The 27,845-nt window shown below is 38.9% G+C and overlaps 1 protein-coding gene across 1 annotated transcript in view; it reads left to right on the top strand.

The window, feature by feature from the left end:
- Positions 1-19,313, top strand: part of chd1 (chromodomain helicase DNA binding protein 1) — an 85,978-nt gene extending 66,665 nt beyond the window's left edge. The window contains exons 26-35 of the mRNA XM_088011305.1: positions 2,252-2,402; positions 9,369-9,491; positions 9,585-9,728; positions 9,808-10,020; positions 10,133-10,264; positions 13,307-13,485; positions 13,586-13,685; positions 15,987-16,038; positions 16,114-16,354; positions 17,943-19,313. Of these exons, the coding sequence (XP_087867431.1) occupies positions 2,252-2,402; positions 9,369-9,491; positions 9,585-9,728; positions 9,808-10,020; positions 10,133-10,264; positions 13,307-13,485; positions 13,586-13,685; positions 15,987-16,038; positions 16,114-16,354; positions 17,943-18,207 (1,600 nt within the window). The 3' untranslated portion in view covers positions 18,208-19,313. The remainder of the gene's footprint in view (positions 1-2,251; positions 2,403-9,368; positions 9,492-9,584; positions 9,729-9,807; positions 10,021-10,132; positions 10,265-13,306; positions 13,486-13,585; positions 13,686-15,986; positions 16,039-16,113; positions 16,355-17,942) is intronic.
- The last annotated feature ends 8,532 nt before the right edge of the window (positions 19,314-27,845 follow it).

Here is a 27,845-nt window from a genome sequence, read left to right as displayed (position 1 = left end):
ACAAAATTATTCTGATCAAATATTTGTTTGGCAGAAGTTTATACAGTCTGTTGTTATTCAGAATGCATCATTTAATGTATAATTTTAGGCACATGAGTGTATCTTTTCACTTAATGAGCATTCAAGATTATTTCCACACAAAAATTAATATTTCATCTGCTTCTATCTCTTTGGTCAAACAGGGACTTATTTCCCTGGTGGCTGGTCCTCATTATACTCCACACCTGTAGCATGTCTTCATTAGCCACATTTGCGAGCCCTCTCCACCCCCATCAGCCAAGTTGCTAAATAATGCACATAAATGATAACTTTGACTAACATATTAGATTTTAATTTGCTATATTAAAATTGGAGGGAAAAAACCTATTTGCCTGTCTGTAAAATATGTTAATAACTTTAGGTAACATTAACTTACAGCAATGTAGGATTGGCTTGAATTGCTCATGGCTAACATTACAAAGAACGAGAACATAGTCAATGTTATTTTCTCAAAGAAAATGTAAAGTTAATAAGACACATACCTCATATGTATTAGGTATCAAACTTCGGCTTCTTTTTAAACAGGAGGTTTGGCCGTTATAACTTGTGTTAGGTAGGCCCCACGATTGAAAGATTTCTTCTTTATCAACACACTGCACGCCTGTTCGTGCACTGCTGCCTCTCACTGGTGGAGATGGTGTATTGCACTACTTAAAACAGCCTTAAATAATGTTTCAAATGCTAAGTTCATAAGTGCTTTGTAGACATCTTGCTGTAAAACTTTAGGATCAATTAAATTCAGAAATTTAAGACTAAACAGAATGGCAGAGCAATAAAATATTACCATATAAAGCTACATAATTTTTAAAGTTTAATCTTTAAAATCTTTTATAACAAATTTCTGTCAGATCATGATTTCTTGGTTAATGTCAAGTTGTCATAACAGACATTTCGAATAATGTCAACTTTGTATTAAAAGTGTCATGATTTACTGAATGACACTTTGTGACAACAGTCATAAATATTCATGAAGACTTATTCATGTTCATGACAGGTGTTATGTCATGTTTATGACAGTGTCATGACAGTCTTATTCACACCCCATCAAATAAAGTGTTACCGTGGTTGCTATGATGATCATAATAAACGAGCCAGAACCTTATGGTGCCTTCACGTCAAACACGTTTCGCACGTCAGGTGTGTTTGGTTTACATTCAAAATCCATGTGGAGGCACATCGATGGCCCATCGTGGCGCGGTTCGCAGAGCATTTGACGCGTCAAAGCGTGTCCAACAAATAAGCCAGCAACGGGAAGACAACAGCTAGACCAATTTTGACGTGCCCTCGACACGTTTTTTTTTTTTTTTTTTTTTAAACTTCAAGAAGTCTCTAGAGATGTCTGAAAATTGATTAACATAGTGACAAAGTGGATAAATTGATAGTGCTTCTTTCGTCCTGATCACACCTCGACCCATCTCCTCTGCTCATCCCTTGACTCAGCTGTAACTATTGGATCAGCCACATTTGTTAAATTTTTTCTAAATTTGCCATGGGTGGGGTTTAGCTTTCAGAGGTTAGTTACACTTTAAAGAGTCGCGGCATGCTTTCAAAAGAATAGCTATTGAATTTGATCAGTTTTCTTCTAATATCTATTGATATAGGCTGTTCTTATCTATAGATCGATATAGAACAGAGAGATTCATAGCCACACAGGCACACCCACTAGAAGGAAACAAATTCACCCTCGAGGAGGTTCTCACTGGCCAGTACAGCACTTTCTATCTACAACACATTTCATTCATTCTATTGGCAGAGACGGTTGCCAGGCTACGGTACTTTTTTGTGTTTTTAGAGAGTAGAAGAGAATTTGCAAGCGAGCAGAGAGGTTTGCAAGCAGAGATTTGATCTGAGTAGAGAATATTGAGCAGAGAATACAGTGGATATTTGAAAGAAAGAAGAAGTTTTGAGTGTAAGCATTACAAGTTTTGAGAACAAGACATGAAATCCTGCTTTCAGACTGAACTTGTGTGCTCTCGACTTATGGCAGTGAAATTCCCCCATGTAAGTCCCATTTACTAAAGGAACTCATAAACTGTGTTTAGTCTTGTTTTTTACTGGTGTAAATCTCTAAATTGACAACTTTGCTAGGAATTTGAAAAATAGCATACTGTAGTTCTCAACCACCACCTGAGTTTTTTTTTTTTTTTACATATTCATAATCACAAGAAGTATGTTTTCATGTCTAAGCCTGAACTTTTTTTTAATTGTACAGGTACATGATTCCATGTCACTCGAAGGCAGCACACTTTGACATTGAATGGGGAAAGGAGGATGATTCAAGTCTTCTCATAGGAATTTATGAATATGGATATGGCAGCTGGGAGATGATCAAGATGGACCCGGACCTAAATCTCACACACAAGGTAAGTTCACACCATCTCAATGCAGTCTTAGCTTTGACAGGCTACTAAGCCAGGAAATAATGCAGAAATATGATAGATGTTAAATAATATGGGTGTGTTATCAACCCCATATTGATATGGGGTTGATAATCCTCCCATTCTTGCCAATCCTCCTTGTGAGGGATTGTCGAGGAGATTACATTGACACTATGTGACTTTATCAATGGACTCTCATGACTCTTCTCTGTTCAGGGTTTTTATCAGATCCAGAGTAGGACTCATTTTCAGCCCCGTATTTCCATCCCTCAGACTGGTGCACTTAAGATAATATGGACTTTAATATTAAAATTATCTAATTATATATCGTAATATAACATATTATATAAAAAAAAATAAAATAAAACCCTTGCTCTTTCTATTTTCCATCTTTTAAACACTACTGACCGAATGCATTGACATATTATGTCTATTGCTTCTTTGGAAAAAGGAAGAAATAAAAGAGAAAATTCCCAGTGGAGATAGACCGTTGTCCACCTAAGCAGTAGCAAGGTTATCTGATCAACCCACTGCCATGTCTGGTCACCAGCCCACGGGAAAAAAATGAGAGAGAGAAAGAGAAAACAGGCCCTTGTGGCCCAAACATCAGACTAGCTCACCTAGAATTATCCTGGTTCCTCAGATTCATTAATCCTGGCATGGGTCTTAGGAATAAATTGATTTTCACTGAAAAGAAAGTCAAGACCAGTAAGACAGAGTCAAAGTCAGTTGCATACTTTCTAATTTGATTGTAGTTATTACACAATTTCAGTTTATTATTAAAACTGATAGTTTTCTGTCTTGGGAACCTCCCCGGCTCAAGAAGAGTTTATCGAGAGGGTGGGGAGGGGGGGGCAGATTATATTAAAGTAAATCTTGTTTTACTTTAATAATAAATACGTAAACAAACCTTTATGTAATATTTCAAATAAAATAACCATGTTTATTAATGCAAAATAAACAGTAAGGATATTAACATTGACATGTATAAAATGCTGAGTAATTATACTCAAATTTTCATAAATATTAGCTCATATGTTGCAGAAATCTAATGTTTCCAATCTCTGAAGACCATTTCTTAATCCAAAATCAATCTAATCAAGAAAGAGTAAAAATAATATTAGTCAAGTAAGACAACAAAGTGCAGTGCATTAAATCTACTCTTATTTTTCCCAAAAAAGGGGTAACCAGTACTACCCACTTTTGAACATAGATAACAAAATTATTAACAAGGTCAACGTGATATATTGGCATTATCTAGTCATCATTTAGCTAACATTACCTGTATTGAACAGCTTTACTCAGCTCACTCGGTTAGCTTGGGTTGGGGGGGAGGGACTGTGCAAAGTTCTTTGCGTTTTGCTGATTTGCTCCCACGATTCTAACACACCTGAGCAGTTCTGCACATCAGCAGCATGTCTCCGTTGCTGCCACACTTGCATAAAACGACACAAGTGTTTAAATGTGGCTCAGAAAAACACTTTGCAACATGTTAACAATGAATTACGCAGTTGTAGCGGTTGAAAAAAATGCTTGAGGCACTGGGCTCTGATACAGGAAGTGTGGGAGCCCCTGCTGCATCAAATCGAGATGGGAGTATCAGAAAGTGGGTCACTCAGGTAAAAATGAAAGAAATTGCTTCCTGTACAGGGAGTGCACGGCTGACTGTGGGCAGCTAATGCTCACCCATGCCGCCGGGCCTGCTTGGGAAACCCACCCAATAGCTTTGAATTGCTGATTTGCAGATTCACTCCTAGACGTAAATGAAATGATAATGGGCCGTTGATTGCGTTGAGGCATTAATGTTACAGCAATCCCTCATACTGAGCACGCATGGCACAACAGCTGAACAAACATGTACACGGTCTCTGCACTTCGCATTGCCTCATTGAGCCTGCTGCCCTTTTGATTTCTGTTTTCCTTTTTTCCCCTCTTCCTCCATGTAATGCTTTTGGATCATTAAGATGTATATCTTAGTGATATACATCTTAATGTCAATGTCTTTTGCTAATGTCAATTTGGTAGCATAACTTATTTCATCACACTGTGATAAACAGTTGAAGTATGCTGACAACATGCTGGCTAATGTAAAACAGCAAGACAACAGTGGGTAACCATGGCAACTGGTAATTGTTTAAAAGCACTTTGGCTATATCTGAAGTGAGGTTGCCTGTGCTTTTACTGTATTGACAAACAGATATTCCCTCCAATATCTGTAATAGTAAAGTACCAAGTTTAAAAAAGTTCCAAGTTTTTTTTAAAACTTGGAACATTTATTGGAGAAGGCTGTCAAGGAAGGCATCTGTTTTTTGTGCTTAATACGTTCATTTGTTTTATCTTTTGGGAATGAGAACAGGCTTACGGATTCACTGGGATAATTAGAGCTAGGAATGCACTGATCCACATTTTTCACTTCTGATACCGATTACAGACATCTGACCTTTAGCATCAGCTGATACCAGTCCGATAAATCAAATCAAAATCAAATCAAATTTTATTTGTATAGCACATTTCAGTAGCAAGGCATTTCAAAGTGCTTTACATCATAACAAAAACAAAAATACAAAGTCATGCAACATAGAATCAACAATCAAAACATTACATTAAGTCAAGTGCCATCATTAAATTCGTAATTGATCACGTTTCAAATACAACTCTAAAAAGGTGGGCTTTGAGTCGAGATTTAAAGGCCCTCAGTGTTTCAGCTGTTTTACAGTTTTCTGGAAGTTTGTTCCAGATTTGTGGTGCATAGAAGCTGAATGCTGCTTCTCCTCGTTTGGTTCTGGTTCTGGGGATGCAGAGCAGAACCAGAAGACCTGAGGGGTCTGGAAGGTTGGTACAACAGTAGATCTTTAATATATTGTGGTGCTAAGCCATTCAGTGATTTATAAACTAACAACAGTATTTTAAAGTCTATTCTATGAGCTACAGGGAGCCAATGAAGGACTTTAAAACTGGTGTGATGTGCTCTGTCTTCCTGGTTTTAGTGAGAATGTGAGCAGCAGCTTCTGGATCAGCTGCAGCTGTTTGATTTATTAGTCAGACCTGTGAAGACGCTGTTGCAATAATCAATGCGACTAAAGATAAACGCATGGATGAGTTTCTCTAGATCGTGCTGAGACATTAGTCCTCTGATCCTGAAGATGTTCTTCAGGTGACAGAAGGCCGACTTTGTGAATGTCTTAATGTTTCTCTGAAGGTTCAGGTCAGAGTCCATCACTACTCCCAGGTTTCTATTTAATTGTTTAAACAGCTTTTTCAATAACTTTGCTGATGAATGGGAGGTCATTGTAATTCTGCAGTAGTGATTTGTCCAGATTGTTCTTTTTTATCAGTGGTTTGATAACTGCTGTTTTCAATTCCTGTGGGGACACACCTGAAGAGAGCGATGAGTTACTATTTGGATCAGATCATTAGCAATGACAGGCGGGACTTAAAGAAATGTGTGGCTAGGACATCCAGACAGCAGGAACTTGAGCTTAATTGACTTATAATTTCTTCTAAGATGTTATAATTAAGTAGTTGAAATAAAGTCATTTTTCCTGTACTTGTTTTGTTTGGGCACAGCATTAATAGTGGTTTTAGAGTGGATGTACCGATTAGTCCTCTGATTTTTTGAATTTTCTCTGAAAAGAAGCAGGAAAATCTTTTCCAGGCGGCATTAGATTGAAGTTCAGGTGGTAACGTCATAGGAGGGTTTGTGAGCCTGTCAACAGTAGCAAATAAAGCTCGAGCATTGTTAATGTTTTTGTTTATGACATCTGCAAAGAAACCCTCCCTTGCATGTTTTAGTTTTGAGTGATAGCTACGTAGTCTTTCTTCATAGATTTCCTAACAAACGTGAAGTTGAGTTTTACGCCATTTTCTTTCCGCTCTACTGCAGAGTTGTCTTGCAGATTGAACTGTTTGTGCATTTCTCCATGGAGATTTCTTCCTACCAGACACAACCTTCACTTTAATGAGGGCAATGTAATCAATGATATCTGAAAGTTTAGACTGAAAATCATCTACCAACTTGTCTACGTCATTATAGCTTAAGGGCAAGGAAGAAGAGTAGATTTGATGAAATGTTTCTGCTGTGTTTTCTGTGAAAGAACGTTTTGTGACGGTAGCTGTTTGTCTAAGTGGGTTAACGGATAAAGAACTTTAAAAAATAATAGGAAGTGATCCGACAAGGCGATATCAGTTACAGAGACATTGGAAATATTCACATCCTTACTGATAACCAGGTCCAGTGTGTGTCCATGAGTGTGTGTTGCTTGTTTGACATGCTGTGTTAAACCAAAACACTCTAATATATTAAAGAGTTTTTTGCCCCTTGGTCTTCAGGTTGTCAACATGAATGTTGAAATCACCGACAATTATCAATTATAATCAATGCATATGAGAGATAAACGCTCATTCAAATCTGTAAAGAAATTTTCCACATATGTTGGAGTTTTGTATAAAGTTAGTGTCAAAGTTTGTTTGTGGCATTTTACCTCAATTCCCAGATACTCAAAAGAGGTGAAATGACCCAAAGAGATTTTACTACAATTTATGGTATTCTTAAATATTGAAGCCTCGCCTCCTCCTTTTTTATGTTTTTTATACTCACTTAAAAAATTGTAGTTAGGAGGCACTGATTCAATTAGTATGATTGATTCATTATTGTCATTCAACCATGTTTCTGTCAGAAATAAAACATCAATATTATGCTCAGTGATGAAATCATTAATTAATAGAGCTTTAGCACAGAGAGATCTGGTGTTTAAAAGAGCCAGTTTAAGTGACTTGGAGGCTGAAAGTTCTTCAGTTTGAGGTTCCTTTAGGCAGCAGATCAGTCTGAGGTTTGAATTAAGACCGCTGTTTTTTGTATTTCTGTTTTGGTAACTTTTCTTGTAGTGATCTGGACAGGTAATGCCCTGTTTTACAGTCCCGGGGGGCCAGACACATTCTGGAGGAAGACGGCTGTAAAGATAATATCTGGACCCCGGTCTCAGACCTCTGAAGCGTAGAGTGCTGGATCCTCTGGGAAGTCAGAGGCAGGTGGCTTAAATGAAGTGAGGTTTGCTATGTGAGCACTGAGGAGAGAAGTGCCGAGGCGAACCTGTTGATCCATTCCATCTGTAAATTTAAGAAACTCTTAGATATCTTGTGAATGCAGTGAATGAGTGGAGGAGCAGAGAGGGAGGGGGGGAGGCGGAGGGGAACCAGTCGCTCTGTCTCCAGTCGATGTTTTATCAGCTTGTTTTGGAATAGTTTGCTCCTGATATCTGTAGATATCTATAAAAATCCTGTTTTTACAGGATTTAAGTGTTTGAAACTCTTATTTGCCCTTTAACCATTAATGAAAAATGTCTTGTTATACCTTTAGATGACCAATTACAGAATCCGGTATATATTTAATTTGGTTTAAAATCCGAGTCATAAGCACACCATCTTATAATTCTCAGGTTATAATGTAGTAGGGCTGTTGTAAACGGATATTTTAGTAATCAAGTAATCTATCGATTATTCTTACGATTAATCGAGTAATTGGATAAAAAAAGATAAAGTACAACATTGTTAAATCTAACATAACAGCAGTAGTACTATCGCATATCAACATCAGTCCAATTTTTCACATTTGAGCTTCCCCAACAATAACTTTTCTGTAGTTTAGGAAACTAACCTGTAACAATAATAGCTCACTTTCCAAGTTAACCTGAAGAAAAGTTATACAAAAATCTGAAATTATATTCAATTCAATAAGCTTATAAAAAATGTCTGTACTCCAGCTTTTCGTTTATGCATTCATCTTCAGTCAATTTTATAGATGCCCAGCCATTTATAGCTTTTGTGTTTATGTTAGCAATGGAATTTGACACCTTTGTTCGTCACACACAGATCTACCAGCTACATGCCGTCACAATGAGCTACGCCACCCATTTGTTGAGACCAGGATGATATGAAATAAATTTTCTGGTTCATCCGTAAAGCTACACCTACGTTAATTATCTAATGCGCAGCTGCCCACAGTGTACAGTCTATCCGCTCACCTGTATAAATACACCTGCAGCGCTCCTCCCCGCTCTGAACATCGGCCTCCAGGCAGCAGCTCCAGGAGCCATATGTCAGGCATTGCGCCAGTCATTTTAAGGATGCTTATTGGTCCCCCGAAAAACAACAGAGACCCGGACATTATCATCAATCAATAAAATCCTCCCAGGCCGAACTTGAAAATTGGACGTTATGCTGCTAACATAACGTCCAATTTTCGCTTTCATCAACAACTCAGCACAACGCAAGTAATAACCCGGCCAGAACACGGTGTATTAAATAATAAAATATAACTTAACGAAGCTTCGAGGTAGATAAATTTTCCTTGAGGAATTTTAATAATCGAGGTACTCTAATCACTCGAGGAATCGTTTCAGCCCTATAATGTAGTTTATATTCCTGTTTAACTTTTGACCAGACTTTTAATTGGAATTTTACCAAGAATTTTCAGTTTTGAGTAGAATCCGCTCTAAATCTCTATTCCTAATACTGCCTGCAGAGGAGGATCCAGAATAAGAGCTAATTCAATGTCCTTCCATCAAGCATTATAGGTTTTATTACAAAGGTTTCTCAGTTTAATGTGTGCAGAATAGAAGTAATTATTCAACTGTGGTAAATTCATGCCCCCTTTTTCTTTTGTTTTTCAATCTAATTCTTGGCTCTTTTGCTAGCCATGTAAATTTGGAAAGCATTGTATCCCACTGTATAAATTGCTTTTTTGTCATTTCTACCGGTAGGGCTTGGATCAAGAAGATAAATCTTGGTAATAGGTTCATTTTCACTGATTGTATTCTTTGGGTTAAACTCATGAAGGAGGTGACTGTTCGTCCCTATTTCCAATCTAATTTTAGTCAGATCATGGTTTCAGCTCTATCTGTAAATAAATTTGTCTTTAATGAAAGTAACAGTGTTGTATGAACTGTAATCCAGCTTCTTCCAGATGATCCTGACAAGAAGCCACAAGCCAAGCAGCTCCAAGCCAGAGCAGACTACCTCATCAAATTACTGAGCAAAGACCTGGCCAAAAGAGAAGCACAGAAACAAACTGGAACAGTGGGTCTCATTTTAGTTAATTTATTCTTCCACATTAAGACTTATTCTAAGATCTTAATGTGGACTTAAATGAACTTTTTGTATGTTGTCTAGGCTAATTCACGGAAGAAGAAACCAAGAAGGAAAACCGTCAAAACTCTAAAGTCAATAAAGGGGGATGATGTGATCAAGAGCCCATCTTCAGATCTGACATCAGACAAGAGATCCGATGATGACAATGAAATTGATGTGGAAAAGGTAAATTTGAATCCTACTTGTTATTTACTGCCTTAAATCTTAGTTTTTATGGGTATAGTAACATGGTTTACTGTTTTAGAGGATGGCAACTGGGAAGGCTCCAACCAAACATGTTCAAGAAGACACATTAAAGGGAAAGGACGATTATAATGAGGATCATGAGCATCAAGCTTCTTCATCAGAGGAGAGAGACTGTGAAGAAAAAGAGGGAAAAAAAGAGGAGGCTGAAAGCTGTGACATTAAAGAGAGTAAGGAGCCAATACAGAAACAGGAGGATGACAACGGTGAAAAGGTGGTAAAAGTTGTTTAAAGACAAAGTGAACAACTACATTTTGTTCCTTTTGATCATAAATATAAAATATCTAGCTTTTTCTTTAACTTTGATTCCAAATTCTTTTCATCAGATTGAAGTAAAAACCGAGGTACGAGAAAGGACAAAGAGAGCTTCAAACTTGTCAGTTCAGAAGGCATATACTGCAGATAATGTGCCAGTATGTGAGGAATCTGAGGAATTGGACCAAAGAACTTTCAGTGTGGTATGTTGATCAGTGCTTCAGTCTTTTTCATTCACATTGTGTATATACTGAAGTAGTGAAGTAAACAGCATGTGTTGACACAAGGAGGATAGGACAACAGATTTGACTTATCACAATATTCTTATTCAAGTGAGTTAAACCCATAAGCCCTTTTAAAAATGAGAAATGAACTGGATTTTGAAAATAAGACTAGATCACAGTAGGGGTTGCACCAATTAGTCAACTAGTCGACTCGTCGATTCTTTTCTCTGCAATGACTATTTTTCTGCGCCAGTCGACTAGTCGCAATCACATGACAAGACAGATTTTTCCAAGTAAATGAAAGAAGGTGGACTAGGTGAGTTCGTCAGAAAGCTCAAATTGTATAAAAATGTAAATAATTTAACAAAGACAAACTAAATTACAGCATAGGCTACCGCAATAGGGGCGTTGCGCGGCGCGGTTGTTAGCACGGCGCCCCGCATACAGAGACTTTAGCCCGCGGTAGTCAGGAGTCCGACTCCCGTCCTCCATTCGCTGGGCCCAGGCCTCTCTCCGCTCTCTCTGCCCCCTTACAGTCAGATTGTTGTCAAATAAACTAGTGCCGAAAAAATCCTTAAAAAATTAAATAAATAAAAAAGACTACCGGAGTAATGTGTTACAACGCGTCATGATGTCAGGCTTTTTGATCCCTCAACTACCCCAACTGATCAGCGTCACCCTGCGTATTGAAGCTTTTAACCTGGCAGCTTTACGCTCTTATAAAAATATGGTTTGACTACATCTGGAAACTAAGACCAAGCTTCATCCTGAGGATCTGATAGAGGCGATCTCTGCCGCCGGTTCAGAGAGCCGAACCGACTCTGAGTCAGCAGAGATCCTGCTGCGCATCGGGCGGAGGAGCAGCAGGAGGAGCAGCAGGAGGAGCAGCAGGAGGAGCAGCAGGAGGCTTCGTTGAATTCAACTGAACGGGATCCGTTCATAATAAGTTTTAGTTTGTGATGTTCCAAAAGCATCATTGTGGTCAGTGTGATAATTTGACTCCTATACGAGTAGCTATCCAGAGATCATCAGCATCAGCCAGTGTTTGGAAAAAAAAACCCAAAAAAAAGTCATACCCGACTTTGTATAACGAACTTTTCTCCCTGCTCACGAAGAATGATCTGTTTATTGTTCTTTTAATTCTCCATAATAGACTTAGTAAAAGCAGGAGAAGGGGAGTGTGTGTGGGGGGGGGGCGGGGGGGAGGGTCCATACTTGCCGTGAAAATAGCTGATAAAGCCTCCAATTAGTTGTGAAGAGTTTTTGCGCTTACGTCACTATGACGTCACCGCGACTAGTCGACATCGACTCGACTATAATCATGATGTAGTCGACCTTAAAAAATATGTAGTCGTTCAACCCCTAGATCACAGTAATGTCTCATTATTTTCGCGTTTATAAACTGTAAATTGTTTTTAACATCTAAAATTGCCAACATTACTAAACAGACATAACTTATTGTGAGAAGTTATTGAAGTCACAGTTGAATTTAAAATAGACCGATAGATAGACTGGCCATCTGGTGTATCGGTAGACCGACGCCCACTTATAACCCGGGCCAGGGCTGTCCTAACCAAAAAAGAGCATTACAAATAACTTTTATCAACTGCAAAAGCCCATTGGTTGCTTTTCTCGAAAAACAGCATGCTAATCCAATGACATTTCTCAACCCGCCCTCTCTTTTGAGTAAGGTTATCAAATTTTGCTATTTGAGCTGACCAGAGTTGGAGAGAAGTGAGTTTAAACAGATAAACCTCAAAAGTGCAAGGGGCCACAGAAAAAATCCTTAAAGGCCTCCATGTGGGTGCAACTTTGCTATTGATTGCCACCACAAGTTTGACTGCGGCAAAGCAGGAGAATGAAGGAGATTTAACTGTTCACCCAGAAAAAGGATGAGAGACACATGACCCAGAGACGGACTGAAGAAAATGTTACATTAATTACTGCAAGCTAGCACACAGTCAAAGACACTGAAACGTCTTTGTGAAATAAGAAAGAAAATCTCAACACTGCATATATCAAATATTGTCAAGTAAAAAAGGAAACATTCATTCAAAGTCAAATGTAGGTTGCAATAAAATAAACAATCCTAAGTTCACCCGTCCTTTTTTGTCAGTGAGTAGCTTATCCTAGACTTAGGGCCAAATGCAGGGGTGTCCAACTCTTTTTCATTTTTCATCTCTCCATTCCATGAGTACTTATTAAAATTAAATAATATTGTATAACTTTTCACATTGATTGCAATTTTTCTGTAGATAGAAACTGCTTTAATTTGAAAGATAAAATATTTTTAAGCACACATTTGTTATTTTAAATGTTATATTTATTGTCCTTCTAGTGTCTAGAGGAGGAGTACTTGAATATAAATCTTGAAAGTCCACAGACACTTTTCAAATAGTCAAAAATTCATTTATTATAACTGGTCAAAACACAAGCTGGAAACTCCAGTTTCTTTTTATGCAAAACAATAAACATATGGAACTCCTCTCTGTACAGGGTCTCAATTGTTCATCAGACCATTATGGTACTGCTATAATGGTCTGCAAACTTTAGAACCCTGTTAGAGGAGTGGATGGCTCCACATGACTCCTAACAGCATATAGACAGAACTTTTTGTTTTATAAGTCTACAGGTGTCATTATTTCATCAACCTTTTCAACATTTGTGCACCACACAGTGAAGGCAAAGCATTGAAAGCCTTTCAGTGACTAGTCTGCAGGAAAAGAAAGAAAAACAAAATGGTTGCCTTTGTGACTTTTCCCACTTTTTTGAGAGTTCCAATAATAACATAGGTTTCGTGGGACATTCATAAAGACACAATCAGTTGCTGCTCATAATGACATCCAAATAATCCCAGTGCTTATTCCATGGTAACCAAACAGAGCTTTAAACAGAAGGACGGAGATTCAAGACAAAAGTCTAACAGAGTAGATTTGGCTTAAAAACTTTGATTTTACATGTAGGCTATATGATTGTACTTGTGTTTACTTGAACAAAGTGTTTGTTTGTTTATTGTTGCAGTGCAAAGAGAGAATGCGTCCAGTAAAAGCTGCCCTGAAGCAGTTGGACAGACCAGAGAAAGGACTGTCAGAGCGCGAGCAGCTGGAGCACACCAGACAATGCCTCATAAAGATTGGGGACCACATCACTCAGTGTTTGAAGGAATATTCGAATCCTGATCAGATCAAGCAATGGAGAAAGTTAGTTTTTATATTGCATCTGTTGATTGATAGCATGTTACAGATTCTGACCAAAGTGGTTAAAGTCATTGAACCACATGACATTCATTTTGTTTTACAGGAACCTGTGGATATTTGTCTCTAAATTCACAGAGTTTGATGCAAGAAAACTACACAAACTCTATAAGCACGCAATCAAGAAGAGACAAGAAAATGCCCAAGTATGTAAAATCATTGAATTAAACCTTATTCTTCTCCTCTTAATATTAAATGCTTAAGGAAAAGGTAATATGATCTCTCTTATTAAAAATGTTTCACCTGTCATCCAAATGACCTGTTTTGGTCTGAACATGGTTGGAAGTAACAAACTTAATTGCACAGACATGTTCTGTGGAGGTTTTTAAAGCAAATTTAAGACACACTTGTTCACTCAGTCCTGTCTGTTTTGAATCCTATTGTCTTGATTCAATGGTTTATTTGCATAGTTTTATTTAGTTTTTTATCTCCTTGTAAATGTGTAGTGCTTTGTTTGAAAGCCGTTTGTAAATACTTATCATTGGGCCCGAGCAGCAAAAGCCCTGCAAAGGCCTAATGTAATTGCTCCGTTTCTTATTATGCTTCTGTCAAATGAATTGGCTTTTTGGAGGCTTTGGCATGTTCAAAAACTCACCACACTTCACTCTAAATTGTCACACAACTAACATTTTTGGATTCCAGTGGAATCGCAAGTGTGTGTGACCAAAGTGTTCTACAGTGCCCCCTAACGTGAAATAGGGTGAGAAGCTTGGTCATCCGGGAGGGACTCAGAGTAGAGCCTCTGCTCCTCCACGTTGAGAGGAGCCAGTTGAGGCATCCTGACCATCTGGTTAGGATGCTTCCTGGACGCCTCCCTGGTGAGGTGTTACGGGCACGTCCCACCGGGAGGAGGCCCCGGGGAAGACCTAGGACACGCTGGAGGGACTATGTCTCTCGGCTGGCCTGGGAACGCCTTGGAGTTCCCCCGGAGGAGCTGGAAGAAGTGGCTGGGGAGAGGGAAGTCTGGGCCTCCCTTCTGAAGCTGCTACCCCCACGACCCGACCCCGGATAAGCGGCAGAAAATGGATGGATGGATGGATGCCCCTTAGAATATTTTTAAAAAATTAGACCCAAGCCATGCTTTGACCGACAATTATGAAACTTGGTATACATGTATATCTTATCAGGACCTACAAAAAAGTCTCTTGGAGCTATTGGTCCAAGCCCAACAGGAAGTCAGCAATTTTGGATCATAACCGCCACCTCGTCTTTTGTTGACGTCATATCTGATCGAACTCATCCTTCAGCTTTTGAGACACAGATTTCAGAATGAGTCAGCACTCTCTTGAGGCATTGGAGGTCAAAAGTTATCCTCGGATTTTTTTGTACATTAAAGCATGTGGGTGTGGCTAAGTGTCAAAATCTAACTTTGCCATGAAACATCAAGGTGCAATAACTTCTACATACAAGGTCACAGCTGCATCAGACTTTCTATGTCATTACAAACTAGCCCTCATCACGTTTACATGGCCAATTGGTAACATCACCTAACCCCTACCCCCTTCCAACAGGAAGTCACCTGTTTTTTTCTGCTGGATGTCTTACTTTTACTCTTTGATTCATATAGGGTTACACCTGTGCCAAGTGACATGCAATGACATGATGATCAATTCTGTCAACGTTTGCTGCTGGCTGAACCATATGGGCATTACTAAATGGCAAATATCAATCCCTCGCTGTATACATACGGTTGTCTCTAAATCAAATGCATCATCTAATTTGGACCAAACTTTAAATTACTAATTTTTGTGAACCTCTAAATTGCCCAATAGCATTAAATTGCAATTTGACTCCCCTGCGCCCCCTAGGTTATTCCATCAGCTACATCTCCTCACTACATCAGCTGATGTGCACCAGATTTTTTGTGCATCGTCAGGAAGCACTGCTGAACACATCGATGTGTATTGCCTAGCGGACGGGTGCAGGAACAGTGCAAGACCGTTGATGGTGGTGAGCGGATGACGTTGCTGGAGCTCCCGCGGTTGCCGTGAGGCCGGAGCGGCACTAAGTTGCGAGGGCCGTTTCAGGCCTCTTGCAGCTTTAATTATATTATCATTTTTCTTATATTATCATTATTATTATATGTTGAATTCAGAGCAATGATACTATTAAGTCAATGCTGTACAGCAGGTGTTATAAACATGAAATCTGAGGCCGCCTGCTCTGTTTAGTTTTTGTTTTGATGGTTTCTCTCACTCATCTCTCAAGTTCCTTCCCTGTCAAAAATGTGCACAATGCTGTCGCCAATCGAGTGTTCTTTGTCTTTAAGAAGTATGTTACTTCCAGCCATTTTCAGAACTTGAAGAAGACTTTTGGATGCAAGGTAAATCATGTTACAGGAACAAGACAAGTATCCCAATGTCCCAATTTATTGTCATGTCCTAGATAACTGAGAATCTATGCCAGCGTATTCTCATTTTAATAGAATATGACTATTGTGTCTTTAGACTGTGGAGCAGAACACTAGAACTGTAAACACTCAAGGCTATAAGCATGCAGGTAAGTGTCTTCTGAACGTATAATAAAATCAAGAAGCCACCGTTCATTCATTTTGGATATGTTTTTTGTGCATAGAAGTTGAAAGACTGAAGGACAGTTCCCACCAAGATGACAGCAGCAGAGATAGCTACTGCTCAGACAGACATCAGCCTTCAGGTAGATACTCTGAAAGCAGCAGCAATAAAGACAGACACGGCTCCGAGTACCACAAGAAGACCAGTGTGGTAGACTCCAGGAAAAGACCGTACTCTTCTTTCAGCAATGGGAAAGACCACAGAGACCACTATAAGGCAGACAGCCGAGACAGACAGGACAGGTGAGCATGAACATTCACACAAGGAGACACTTCTTATCTTTCTTAACTTTAAAGTAGAAGTAGAATAACAAATTCACCTTTATTTGCCTTTTTTATATATATATCGGCAATAGCCCTTGCCTGACTATTGTTAAATAGGCATATCTTGGGGCAGCCGCTCTGTTGACACAGTGATGGTCTGTCACAGGGCTACATTTAGGCCCTGGAGGACAGTGATTATTCTGTACATGTACAAGTGCTTTCTAACTTCTGGAAAACATAACTAGTTCTGAAAATGGTAAGATTTATTTTTTAATGGTTTTCAAGCATTTCTAATAAAGTGGATGGATCCAAGAGACATAGCCGAGTGTGGGGATGAGTAGCTGGACAAAATAAACACTTTTCTGAACTTATCTGTAGATAAGTTATATTTATCAAATGTTCAGACTCCTCATGTGACTTTTTTTGTTTCAAAACAGCTACTAATAATAAATCTAGTAATTCTTTTTCTGCGAGAGTCTTAGATAGGCCAACGTTCTAAGATTGTCGTAAGGGGAAAATAGGGGCAGAAAATCGTGTAGTGTGAACTATATTGCAATAGGTAGTTGGATGTGCCCGTCTTTTCTATTTAAATGTAGTGATTACTGAAGGGCATTATAGTATACAGACTTAATAATATACACTCTTTTGGTTGAATGCAGTATTTATTTCCACTTTCGCTTTATGTTGTTTACTTTTTTACTCAAGTATATTTTTTTGTTAATGGAGACAGAGAATCCTTTTTGGTTTTGGTTGTTTTGTTTATTTAGTTTATTAGTTCCAGTGTTATGTGTTCTTTTGAAAATAAAGTCCATCTATCTATAGCAGGAAATGGCATGCATTATTAGTCATTTCCATGAAATGAGTCTCAAAAGGTCTTGAAACAATATTATTGTTTATCACAAAAAAATTTTTTAGACAATTAATCGCTCAGCAAGATTTGTTATCGTGATAGGCCTACTCATGGAGCCATGTTTCCCTCAGCCAATAGGCTGAGGGAAACATGGCTCCATTTTGTAACAATTCAAGAGCTACGTAGCTTTTATCGCTTCGCAAAAAAATTAATCAGCACAGAAACTCCAAAGCACACAAAGAAGCAGTATATATATATATATATATATATATATATATATATATATATATATATATATATATATATATATATATATATATATATATATATATATAAAATATCTCACTTTTGTCATAGTACTCCCAAGGATTTAAAACTACTGTCACCCATGGGAAGTAGTCGTGCTGTCTTCTTCCTCCTGCTACAATGCTCCCTGACGGCGATTTTAGTTGAATTTTAACTACTTCCATTTTGCTTTTGACAGGTGGGAATAAATTTCCACCTACTAAAACAGCTTGAACTACCATCAAATCAATATTTGTGATCATAAAAGCATGTGGTCAGTTTATACACCTCGCTTAGCATTTGTTTTTAAAACAATTTAGTTTGTAAATGTTAACTAATTTGAGAAATCAGTCACATATGCATCTGTCTTTAGTCATCAGCTTTTTTTACTATTTGCTCCAGGTTTACCCAACTGATTCTGATGTGTTTCAGGTATTATAACGACAATAAACATAGGAAACTGGAGGAATTCCGCACCAACAGAGACCATCGGCAGGAGGTGAAGGAGCTTTCTCATTCAGACTACCGTTCTTCCTACCGCTACCATTCAGACTGGCAAACAGATCAGAGAGCGTCAGCAAGTGGAACACGTTCTCCTCGAGATGAACGCTCACCTTGTGAGTCTCACTCACCATTTGACTACTCATCAGACCACAAGAGTACGCCTGAGCAGAACTGGAGCAGCCGTAAGACATAACAGGAGCTGCTTGGTTCTACAGCAACAGTCCTAGACTCGGCAACCCAGTAAATGCCTTACGCTGATTAGGGTTCCCTGCCATGAAGCTGTTTGAAGCACTGTGTTTCAGTCTCTTCATTTCATTATCTCAGTAACAGTGACGGGGTCCTCAACCTGTGAACCCTGTCAGAAAAAGAAAACAGGAAGGACTTGTTGCTCCATTAGACTCTACGGCTCTCAACAAAATGTTACTATCCTCAAGCTTGAAGTGGACATAATTGACCCTTTATGCTGCCTCCAATTCCTCCCAGCAAATGACACTGGATCTTATTTTTGACTTCCCTCAGTGCTTGTCTTTGTATTCAGACTTAATGTGATCATGTTCCTTATTTAAGAGTTAAGACAGTAAGATGTCACTTCTCACGTGAACCGTGACACATAGTGATGTAGAACTGTCTGGTTTAATCCAGTATGGACTCAGGCTCAACACCTGCAGTACCTCATTTACAACATTTTTTTCAGTTTTTCCCACCAGCAACTTTGTAAATTGTTTAATAAGATAAATAGAAAAATGCAACCTGGATTTTTTACATAAAATAATGCTTTTGTACATATTTTTTTATGTTTACTTCTGTAAAATAGTGAATCAGTGAACTGTTTCCTCAGGCTTATTATTATGACTCCACATTTCTCTTAACTCAGGCTTTTTTCATCATTCTATCAGTGAGTTTTTTTGTCAGTAATAATCAGAATGTATTTGTAATGGGGATGCTCACTTTATTCACTACTGCAAAGTTCTTTAGTGTAGTGAAATGAAAAGTGGAAGCTGACCTCCATCACATTCTTATGGTGTAGTTTCAGCAGAAGCCCCTGTAAGAATTAAAATCAACTTGATTTTTATTTTTTACTTTTCAATTTATTTTCCATGTAGGCAATAATATTGTCAATGTGTCTATGCAGCCAAGTATATTTGTTGTGAATCACCTAACTGAATGAAGTCACTGTTAAGGTTTAAACTTGTATAAATTTCCTATATATTTCCAAAGGAATTTACACTGAAAGTGCATGCGTTTTTATGGGCTGTTTTTATATAGTTGTTTATAAAATCATTAAAATATGTCACTGTATTCACATGCAAACTTTTTTTTAACAAACTGCTGTTTTACTCTTATTCTGTTTTGACTCATTGTAGGTTTAGTCAGTGACATCAGCCATCAGAGACATATAACAGTAGTTTCAGGACACTTTAATCACTTGTGATTTCCATAATACAATGGAAGATTAATGACCTTTGTCATCTAAATTTACCTCAAGTCCAGCATGTTCAGTTTGTCAGTCAGCTACTTTGGATGGCATTAAATTGGCTTCTGGTAATAAGGTAAAGAACCTTGGTGTTTTTCTAGAGCAGGACATGTCATTTACATCCCATATTTTTTAATCTCTGGAAAATTGCCAAAATTAGAAATATCCTACCTAAGAGTGCAGCTGGGAAAACCAGTTTATGCATTTGTTACTTCGACGGTAGACCAAATGTAATTCCTTACTATTAGAAAGTCTAAAAATCCAGGTAAAAGTCTTCCACTTATCTAAAATCCTGCAGCAAGAGTTCTAATGAAAAGAATGATAATTTTCTTATTTTAGCTTCTATTCATTAGCTTCCTGTGGAATTCAGAACAAAATTTAAAATAAATGGATAATAAATTCCAATTTATTATCAAGCTCTAACATATATCAGAAACTATTCTATGAGCAAGCTTCCTTTTGCCATGGTAAATATCTCAAGATGTATTTTATAATTCATGTAATGCCCTTGTGAGCCAATTTTACTTGAAAGCAAGCATGCTCAATCTAATTAACAACCACTTTGGTTTCACTACCGTAATGAGACTGAGCATGCACTATCAGATAAGCTTTGATTATTAATCCAAAATGTTCAAAACCCTGGAATAAGTTTAGGTTTCAATCTGCCTCATTTAAACAAAATACACAAAACTTGAACTTCAAGAAAAAATCAAGTTGGCACTGGAATAACACAAGTTCAGTGCAATATTCATGCAGTTTTGGTTCTTTTCAATTCACTTGGCCAATGTTGACATGATTCTGTGCTGCCCAAAACTGCTATCACCACTTACATCTCGAAATATTAGAATATTATGAAGTTTCATATTTTGTCACTTGATTTAGAAAGTTAAAGTTTATATAGATTCATTACAAATGGATTAAAATATTTCAAACCTATTGGTTTTAGTTTGCAGAGTAAAAACCCCAAATTCAGTTTTTAAGAACAATAGATAATGATGTCAGACTTCTGAAAGCTATGCCTTCGGTATTTGGTTTGGACTCCTTTTGTATGAATTACTGCATCATTGTGGCATGTCATAGAGGTCAGCCCTGAAGGCCTCTTCTGAGTTTTCCAGGAAGCTTTTACATTCAGGTCATCTGCACTGCTGGTTCTGGTGTCTATGGTAAATGGACTGAACTTATATAGCATTTTTGACCACTCAAAGTGCTTTACAGTAGAGTCACATTCACCCATTCGCACTCACAAATGCTCACACATTCATACACCGATACACAGATTGGGATTAAGTCCCTTGCCCAAGGGCACATCGCCCTGAGGTGGGAGAAAGCTGGAATCGAACCTACAACCTTCTGATCACAAGACAACTACTCTTCCCACAGTCGCCTCCTGAGTAGCCACCGCCTGAGGGAGTGGCTGCTATCCCTTGCTGGTTATAGTGAAACAGTGCATCAGTACATTGGCCCTAATAGAATTCCACAAGTTAGTTTTGTCATGGACTCACCAAGAAGTCAGCTACAACCCCTGGCAAAAAGTATGGAATCACCAGTGTTGGATGAGCAGTCATTCAGACATTTCATGCTGTAAAACAAACTCGGATCAAAAACATGACACAATATTAAGGTCATTCCAAAGTGCAACTTGTTGGCTTTCAGGAACACTCAAAGAAATGAAGAGAAAACATTGTGGAAGTCAGTGAATGATACTTTTATTGACCAAACACAGGGAAATAAATATGGAATCACTCAATTCTGAGGAAAAAAGTATGGAATCATGAAAAACACATAAACAAAAGACCATTCAAAATACATCACTAGTATTTAGTTGCACCATCTTTGGCTTTTATAACAGCTTTTAGTCTCTGAGGCATGGACTTGATGAGGGACAAACAGTATTTGGTGCCTACTCTCTTTGATAGCAGTTGCCAGATCAGCTTTGCAGGTTGGAGCCTTCTTGTGGAACATTTTTTTCAATCTCCACCACAGGTTTTCTATTGGGTTGAGATCTGGACTATTTGCAGGCCATGACATCGACTGAATGTGTCTTTCTTCAAGGAATGCCTTCACTGTTTTTGCCCTATGGCACGATGCATTGTCATCTTGGAAAATCATTTCATCATCTCCAAACATCTGTTCAATTGAAGGGATGAGAAAACTGTCCAAAATGTCAATGTAAACTTGTGCATTGATAGAAGAATTAACCACAGTCATCTCCCCAGTGCCTTTGCCTGACATGCAGCCCCATATCATCAAGGACTGTGGAAATTTGGTTGTTTTCTTCAGGCAGGCCTCTTCATAAATCTCACTGGAACGGCACCAAACAAAAGTTCCAGCATCATCACCTTGTCCATTGCAGATTCTTGACTCATCACTGAAGACAACTTTCATCCAGTCATCCACAGTCCATGATTGCCTCTCCTTAGCCCATCGGAATCTTGTTCTTTTATGGTTAGGTGTCAATGCTGGTTTTCATTTAGCTTTCCTGTATTGAAATCCCACCTCCTTTAGGCGATTTCTTACGGTTCGGTCACATACATTGACTCCAGCTTCCTCCCATTTATGCTTCATCTGTTTAGTTGTACTGTTTTGGTTTTCAAGACAAATGACCTTTAGTTGTTTGTCTTGACGCTTTAATGTCTTTCTTGGTCTACGCTTGGCTTTAACAACCATTCCATGCTGTTTGTGTTTGGACCATATCTTGGATACAGCTGACTGTGAACAGCCCACATCTTTAGCAACCATGCGTGAAGGGTTACCTTCTTCAAGAAGTTTCACAATCCTCTCTTTTGTTTCAAGGGACATTTCTCTTGTTGGAGTCATGGTTCTCGCCACTCCACTTCGTCCAGCAGCCCTCCAAGGTGTCATGACTGCAGGTGTTTTGAACTGCACACTAACGGGCACATCTAATCTGGGGCAGGTGTCCATTTAGGGAAAGGAAATAGACTGGGTGTGTCCTTTTTTCTACCTCCAATTTGAGTGATTCCATACTTTTTTCCTCAGAATTGAGTGATTCCATATTTATTTCCCTGTGTTTGGTCAATAAAAGTATCATTCACTGACTTCCACAATGTTTTCTCTTCATTTCTTTGAGTGTTCCTGAAAGCCAACAAGTTGCACTTTGGAATGACCTTAATATTGTATCATGTTTTTGATCCGAGTTTGTTTTACAGCATGAAATGTCTGAATGACTGCTCATCCAAGACTGGTGATTCCATACTTTTTGCCAGGGGTTGTATTATCTATAGCCAGGGGCATCTTTAGATTTTTCTTCTTAGGGGCTTAGTGGTGTTGGACTGGAGCACACACACAAATTATAATTTAATCTAAATGCACTGAAGTCATAATTACAATGAACGGTGGCCTTGAATAACAAAACTATTCATTTACCCAAACTAAACATGGATAAAACATCCACAAACTATGAAGTAGATTGATTTGTTAGCGTGGCATACGACAGTGCTACTTTTTATAGTCGCACGTTTAGCCTGTTTAGCTTCCTGTAGCTTTACTGCATACAATTCTGTTTTTATCGGTATTATGTGAAGTCTATTCAACTTACTTATTCAAACTTCAAAAATACTTTATTGATCCTGAAGGAATCATATTAATATGAATTAATTGTTATTGTAGATAGTGATGGCTGTTGGCAGGGAAGAACTCTTGCAGCAGTCTGTATTAATTTGAAGAAGCCTCTGACTGAAGAAACATTGTTTTCCCAAAACGGTCTCATGAAGAGGATGTCAGGGTTCATCCATCCATTTTGTCCCTTAGTAGGGTCAGGAGGGTTGCTAGTGCCTGTCTCCAGGTAACATTCCAGGCAAGGTACACCCAGTCTGTCGCAGGGCAACACAGAGACAGACAGGACACACAACCATGCACACACACCTAGGGATAATTTGGAGAGGCCAATTAACCTGACAGTCATGTTTTTGGACTGTGGGAGGAAGCTGGAGTACCTGGAGAGAACCCACCATGCATAGGGAGAACATGCAAACTCCATGCAGAAAGACCCTGGGCCGGGAATCGAACCCAGAACCTTCTTGCTGCAAAGCAACAGTTCTACCAACTGCACCACTGTGCAGCCCAGATGTCAGGGTTATCCAGAATTAACTTGATTTTATGAAGAATCCTTCTTTGCATCATCATCTCCAGAATTTCCACAGTTGTCCCCAGAATAGAACTAACTTTCTTTATCAGGTTGTTTAACCCTTCTAGGTTCCTGGCTCTGATGCTGCTGCCCCAGCAGATGACGGCGGAAGAGATAACAGACTTTTAGAAGATCTGCAGCATTTTCCTGCAGAAGATCTGCAGGAAAATGCAGGAAAGTCTCCAGCATCAGTCCACCAACCAAACTGATGTTGAACTGACTCCTTTCTCTAATGTAGAGGCATACCTCCTGTCACTTTTTTTTTTTGTTTTTTTTTTTGTAAATGATGTGCAACATTTTCTATTACGCCCTGCTCTTTTTGGAGTAGTGCTAGATATTTTAGAGGTTTTAATATTTTTTTTATACTCTGAATCCCAATGTTCATGCCACATGTCAGTTTTTGGCTAATCAAGAAGTTTTAATGGGTTTTTTCCAATAAGACAAAATGGTGAGGTTTAAAATGCTATTAATGCTACTTTGGCCTTGAGTGTTAAAATACTGGGCCGTACAATGTCCCAGAACCCAGACTTTTTTTTGAGCTGACAATACTCAAAAAGTATTGTCAGCTCTGTCCCTTCTTAAAGATGTAGCGTCTCCAGTCCAGTCTGTTGTCCAGCTGTGGTCTGTTTGTGAGGTAGTCACAGATCCAGGTGATTGTTGAGGTCTCCACTTGTGTCTTTTGGAGTTTCTGATAAAGCAAATCAGGCTGAATTGTGTTAAATGACTGGAGAAATCAAAGAATATGGTCCTCGCAGTGCTCTCTGTTTGTCAATTTAAAGTGAAAAATTGTGGTCCATTATAGATTACAAATGGCAACTACAACTCTCCTTTATGAAGAGGTTTTTTGTTGTTGTTCAGTAGTCTTTATGAAATGGCACATTATCGTGCTGGAAGTAGCCATCAGAAGATGGGTACATTGGTCATAAATGCAGGGCCGTGCAGAGACCTTTGTAGGGGCAGAGGCTCATTGAACAAGATCTTAAAACACAGTACAACATAGCAACAACCCATATCAACAAAGAATCTAATATTTAATCGGACCATATTACACCATGTTCCAAATTATTATGCACAGCAGATTTTCTAAGCATTTTATGGATTATAAAGAACTAAAAACGGTCATTCTTTGAATGTTCACCATTAAGTGGTCACATCAAAAGCTATTTTTTTTAACACTGTCTTTTTATTGAGATCTTTCCTTTTATGCATACAGTTTTTAAATACAGAGAGGTACTTATCCAATAGATACAAAATAATATACAGAAAATTAATCCCTACAAAATAATCCCATTTAGCCCACCCAGGTCACTAGCCAGTAGATCCACGCACCACATTCCTGTCCCTGACAGAAGTCGAACGTAATAGGGTGAATTAACTTAATTAATCTGGAGCCTTATTGTATGTTTTGAAATGAGTCAAGAAAGGGCCCCCATGTTTTTTCAAATTTACTGGTTGAGTGTTGAAGAGAGCATCTAATTCTTTCCAGTTTCAAACACGACATAAGATCATATAACCACTGCTTGTAGGTTGGAGGAGCAGCACCCTTCCACCTGGTCAGAAGTGTACGCCTCGCTAACAGCAAACCAAATGCCAGTGCCTCAATTTAAAGACTGATAAAGGCAACCCCTCACCACTGAATCCAAAAAGAGCCAAGAGAGGGCCAGGTGTTACTGCGACTCCGGCCAGCCTGGACATCGTACGGAAAACATCTGTCCAGAACTGACCAAGAGCGGGACAGGACCAATACATATGAACCAGTGTGGCCACAGCAGTTTTGCATTTATCAGAGTATGGGGTGATTTCTGGATAGAAACGAGATAGTTTGCTTTTGGAGAGATAGACTCTATGTACAATTTTGAACTGAATGAGGCAATGGCGTGCACAAGGAGATGTTGTATTCACCAGTTTAAGTATAGAGGCCCACGTCTCATCCAGTATAGCCATATTCAAGTCTTCTTCCCATGAAGTTTTAAGTTTAGGTGAGGAGGTCTCTTTCATAGTCAACATTTTATTATAAAGTCACGAAACCAGCCCTTTACAAGTCGGGTCCAATAATAGGATGGTTTCTAACAGTTTATGCTCTGGCAGAGAAACTGAGCCTGAAAGGTGAGACTGAAGAAAGTTTCTGGCTTGCAAATATCTAAATAAATGGGATTTCGGTAAACCATATTTATTACCAAGTTCTTCAGAGGATGCCAAATTCCTCTCTATGAAAAGGTCATTAAAATGAGTAAGCCCCCTCCGGTGCCACTCTAGGAACACCCCATCCTGAACAGATTGTTTAAAAAGGTGGTTAAGTGCAATTGGACTTAAGAGAGAAAAATCGTGGAGTTTAAAGTATTTCCTAAACTGGCCCCATATTTTCAGTGAGTGTTTCACTACAGGGTTTAAAATAGGTTTAGCTGTAGCGAGCGAGAGTGGGGAGCAAAGCACGGCCGGGATGGATATGTTGTTACACTGCATAGCTCCATAGCCACCCAGTCAGGGCCAGCCAGTAGAGCTTCACAATGTTGTGCCCCTGCACAACCTGAAGCTCCATTGTTCCATTGAAGGAAAATGCACCCCAAATCATGATGGCGCCCCCACCACTGTGCTGTGTAGAAAACATCTCAGGTGGGATCTCCTTGTCATGCCAGTAACGTTGGAAGCCATCAGGACCATCAAGGTTACATTTTTCTCATCAGAGAAGACAACTTTCTTCCACCTTTCAATGTCCCATATTTGGTGACCCTTGCAAAGTCCAAACGGGCAATTATGTGGCGTTGAAGAAGACGTGGCGTTTGAAGATGTTTTTTGTTTCTGAAGCCCTTCTCTCACAGATGCCGTCTGATGGGCTGATTGGGCTGCAGTCAGCACCAGTAATGGCCTTAATTTGGGTAGAGGATCGTCCCGTGTCTTGACGGACAGCCAATCGGATCCTGCGGCTCAGAGCTGGTGAAATTGTTTTGGGTCTACCACTTGACTTTTTTTTTTTTTTTCCAACAATCCTACCACGTTCAAAGTCAGTGAGCTTTTTTGCTTTTCCCATCAGGAGGTCTTGACAGTGTAAAGACTTGACAGAAAATGACATGGAATCCAGATTTTTGCACAGATTTTGGCTTTTAAAGACTTTGGTCTTAAACTTTTGATCAGCTGAAAAAATAATTTTTGAGTGTAATTGCAGTTTTCAGAAAATTCCCTGCTCAAAAGTTCTTGTCTCTTGTACTGATTTTTTCCTTTAACATTGTGAAGCTCTACTTAGAACCTTCTTAAGATCCAATAGTGTAAAATGCAAATTCTTGCAATTTTTTGACTGGTCTTAAGATTTTGATCAGGAGTGTATCTGTCGGTGGGAGTAACTCAGGCTGTTATAGTCCAGCACTGGGGCAGCCTGATAAAGTTAATGTCAGAAGTTTTCTCTGCAGCTGAAGCATTTCTGTGTTGGGGGGGCGAGGAGGGTTTTTCCCGCTATGACGAGGACAATTACGAAAAATAAATAGAAAGAGTTTTTTCTAAATTCAACATCAGACCTATTGTTTTAATTCACAAATGAGTGTATGTTTTTTTAAAAAAAAAGTATTTTTGCCCATAATGTCATAGAAGGGGGGGGGGGCACAGATCCACCCCCTCCTCCTCACCATGGACCCGTTGTCTTAACAACATGGAAGCTGAGAAACTGAGAATCCATTCTCAGTCATTATTAGACCGAGAGCAGCCAGAGTAATTTATTTTGCTAATTTATTATATTTAGCTAAATATTATTATTGAGGGCCACAAGCAAGGTTCCTGACACAGATTTAAAAAAAATAAAAAAAAATAATGTAAGAAAAAAAAATCAAAAATGCCCCTAGGGACATCAAGGATATAAGGGGTGGGGGTGCAAGCCCATTATTCCCCCCCCCCCCCGTGTGAGAGTATTTTCTCTCCATATCGTCTAACTTGTCCAGGCTTTCAACCGCAGACCACCTTACGGAAGACTATGTCTATTGTTTGATCTCGCAAGAGTTGCTGGTTAATTCAGTGGCAAGTACCTGCCGCTGCTGCAGCTGCTGAACCCTCCTGACCCGGTCTCATCACTGGACCGCCGGGCAGTGGGGACACCAATTGATATGGAGCTCTTCTCCAGGGAAAGATTAAACTCAGAACAGTTTGGGTAGTTTTTACAACTTTTCACCTGGATTCGTTGTCCCCTTAATCCTCTCGCCATTGGAGGGAGGATGTGGATGCTCTGCAT

This window comes from Poecilia mexicana, unplaced genomic scaffold (genome assembly GCF_051168715.1).
Source record: "Poecilia mexicana isolate PSO_F unplaced genomic scaffold, ASM5116871v1 scaffold_12, whole genome shotgun sequence".
NCBI classification, from domain to species: Eukaryota; Metazoa; Chordata; class Actinopteri; order Cyprinodontiformes; family Poeciliidae; genus Poecilia; species Poecilia mexicana.
Note: the sequence above shows the minus strand (reverse complement) of the source record. Positions and strands in the feature narration are given on the sequence as shown.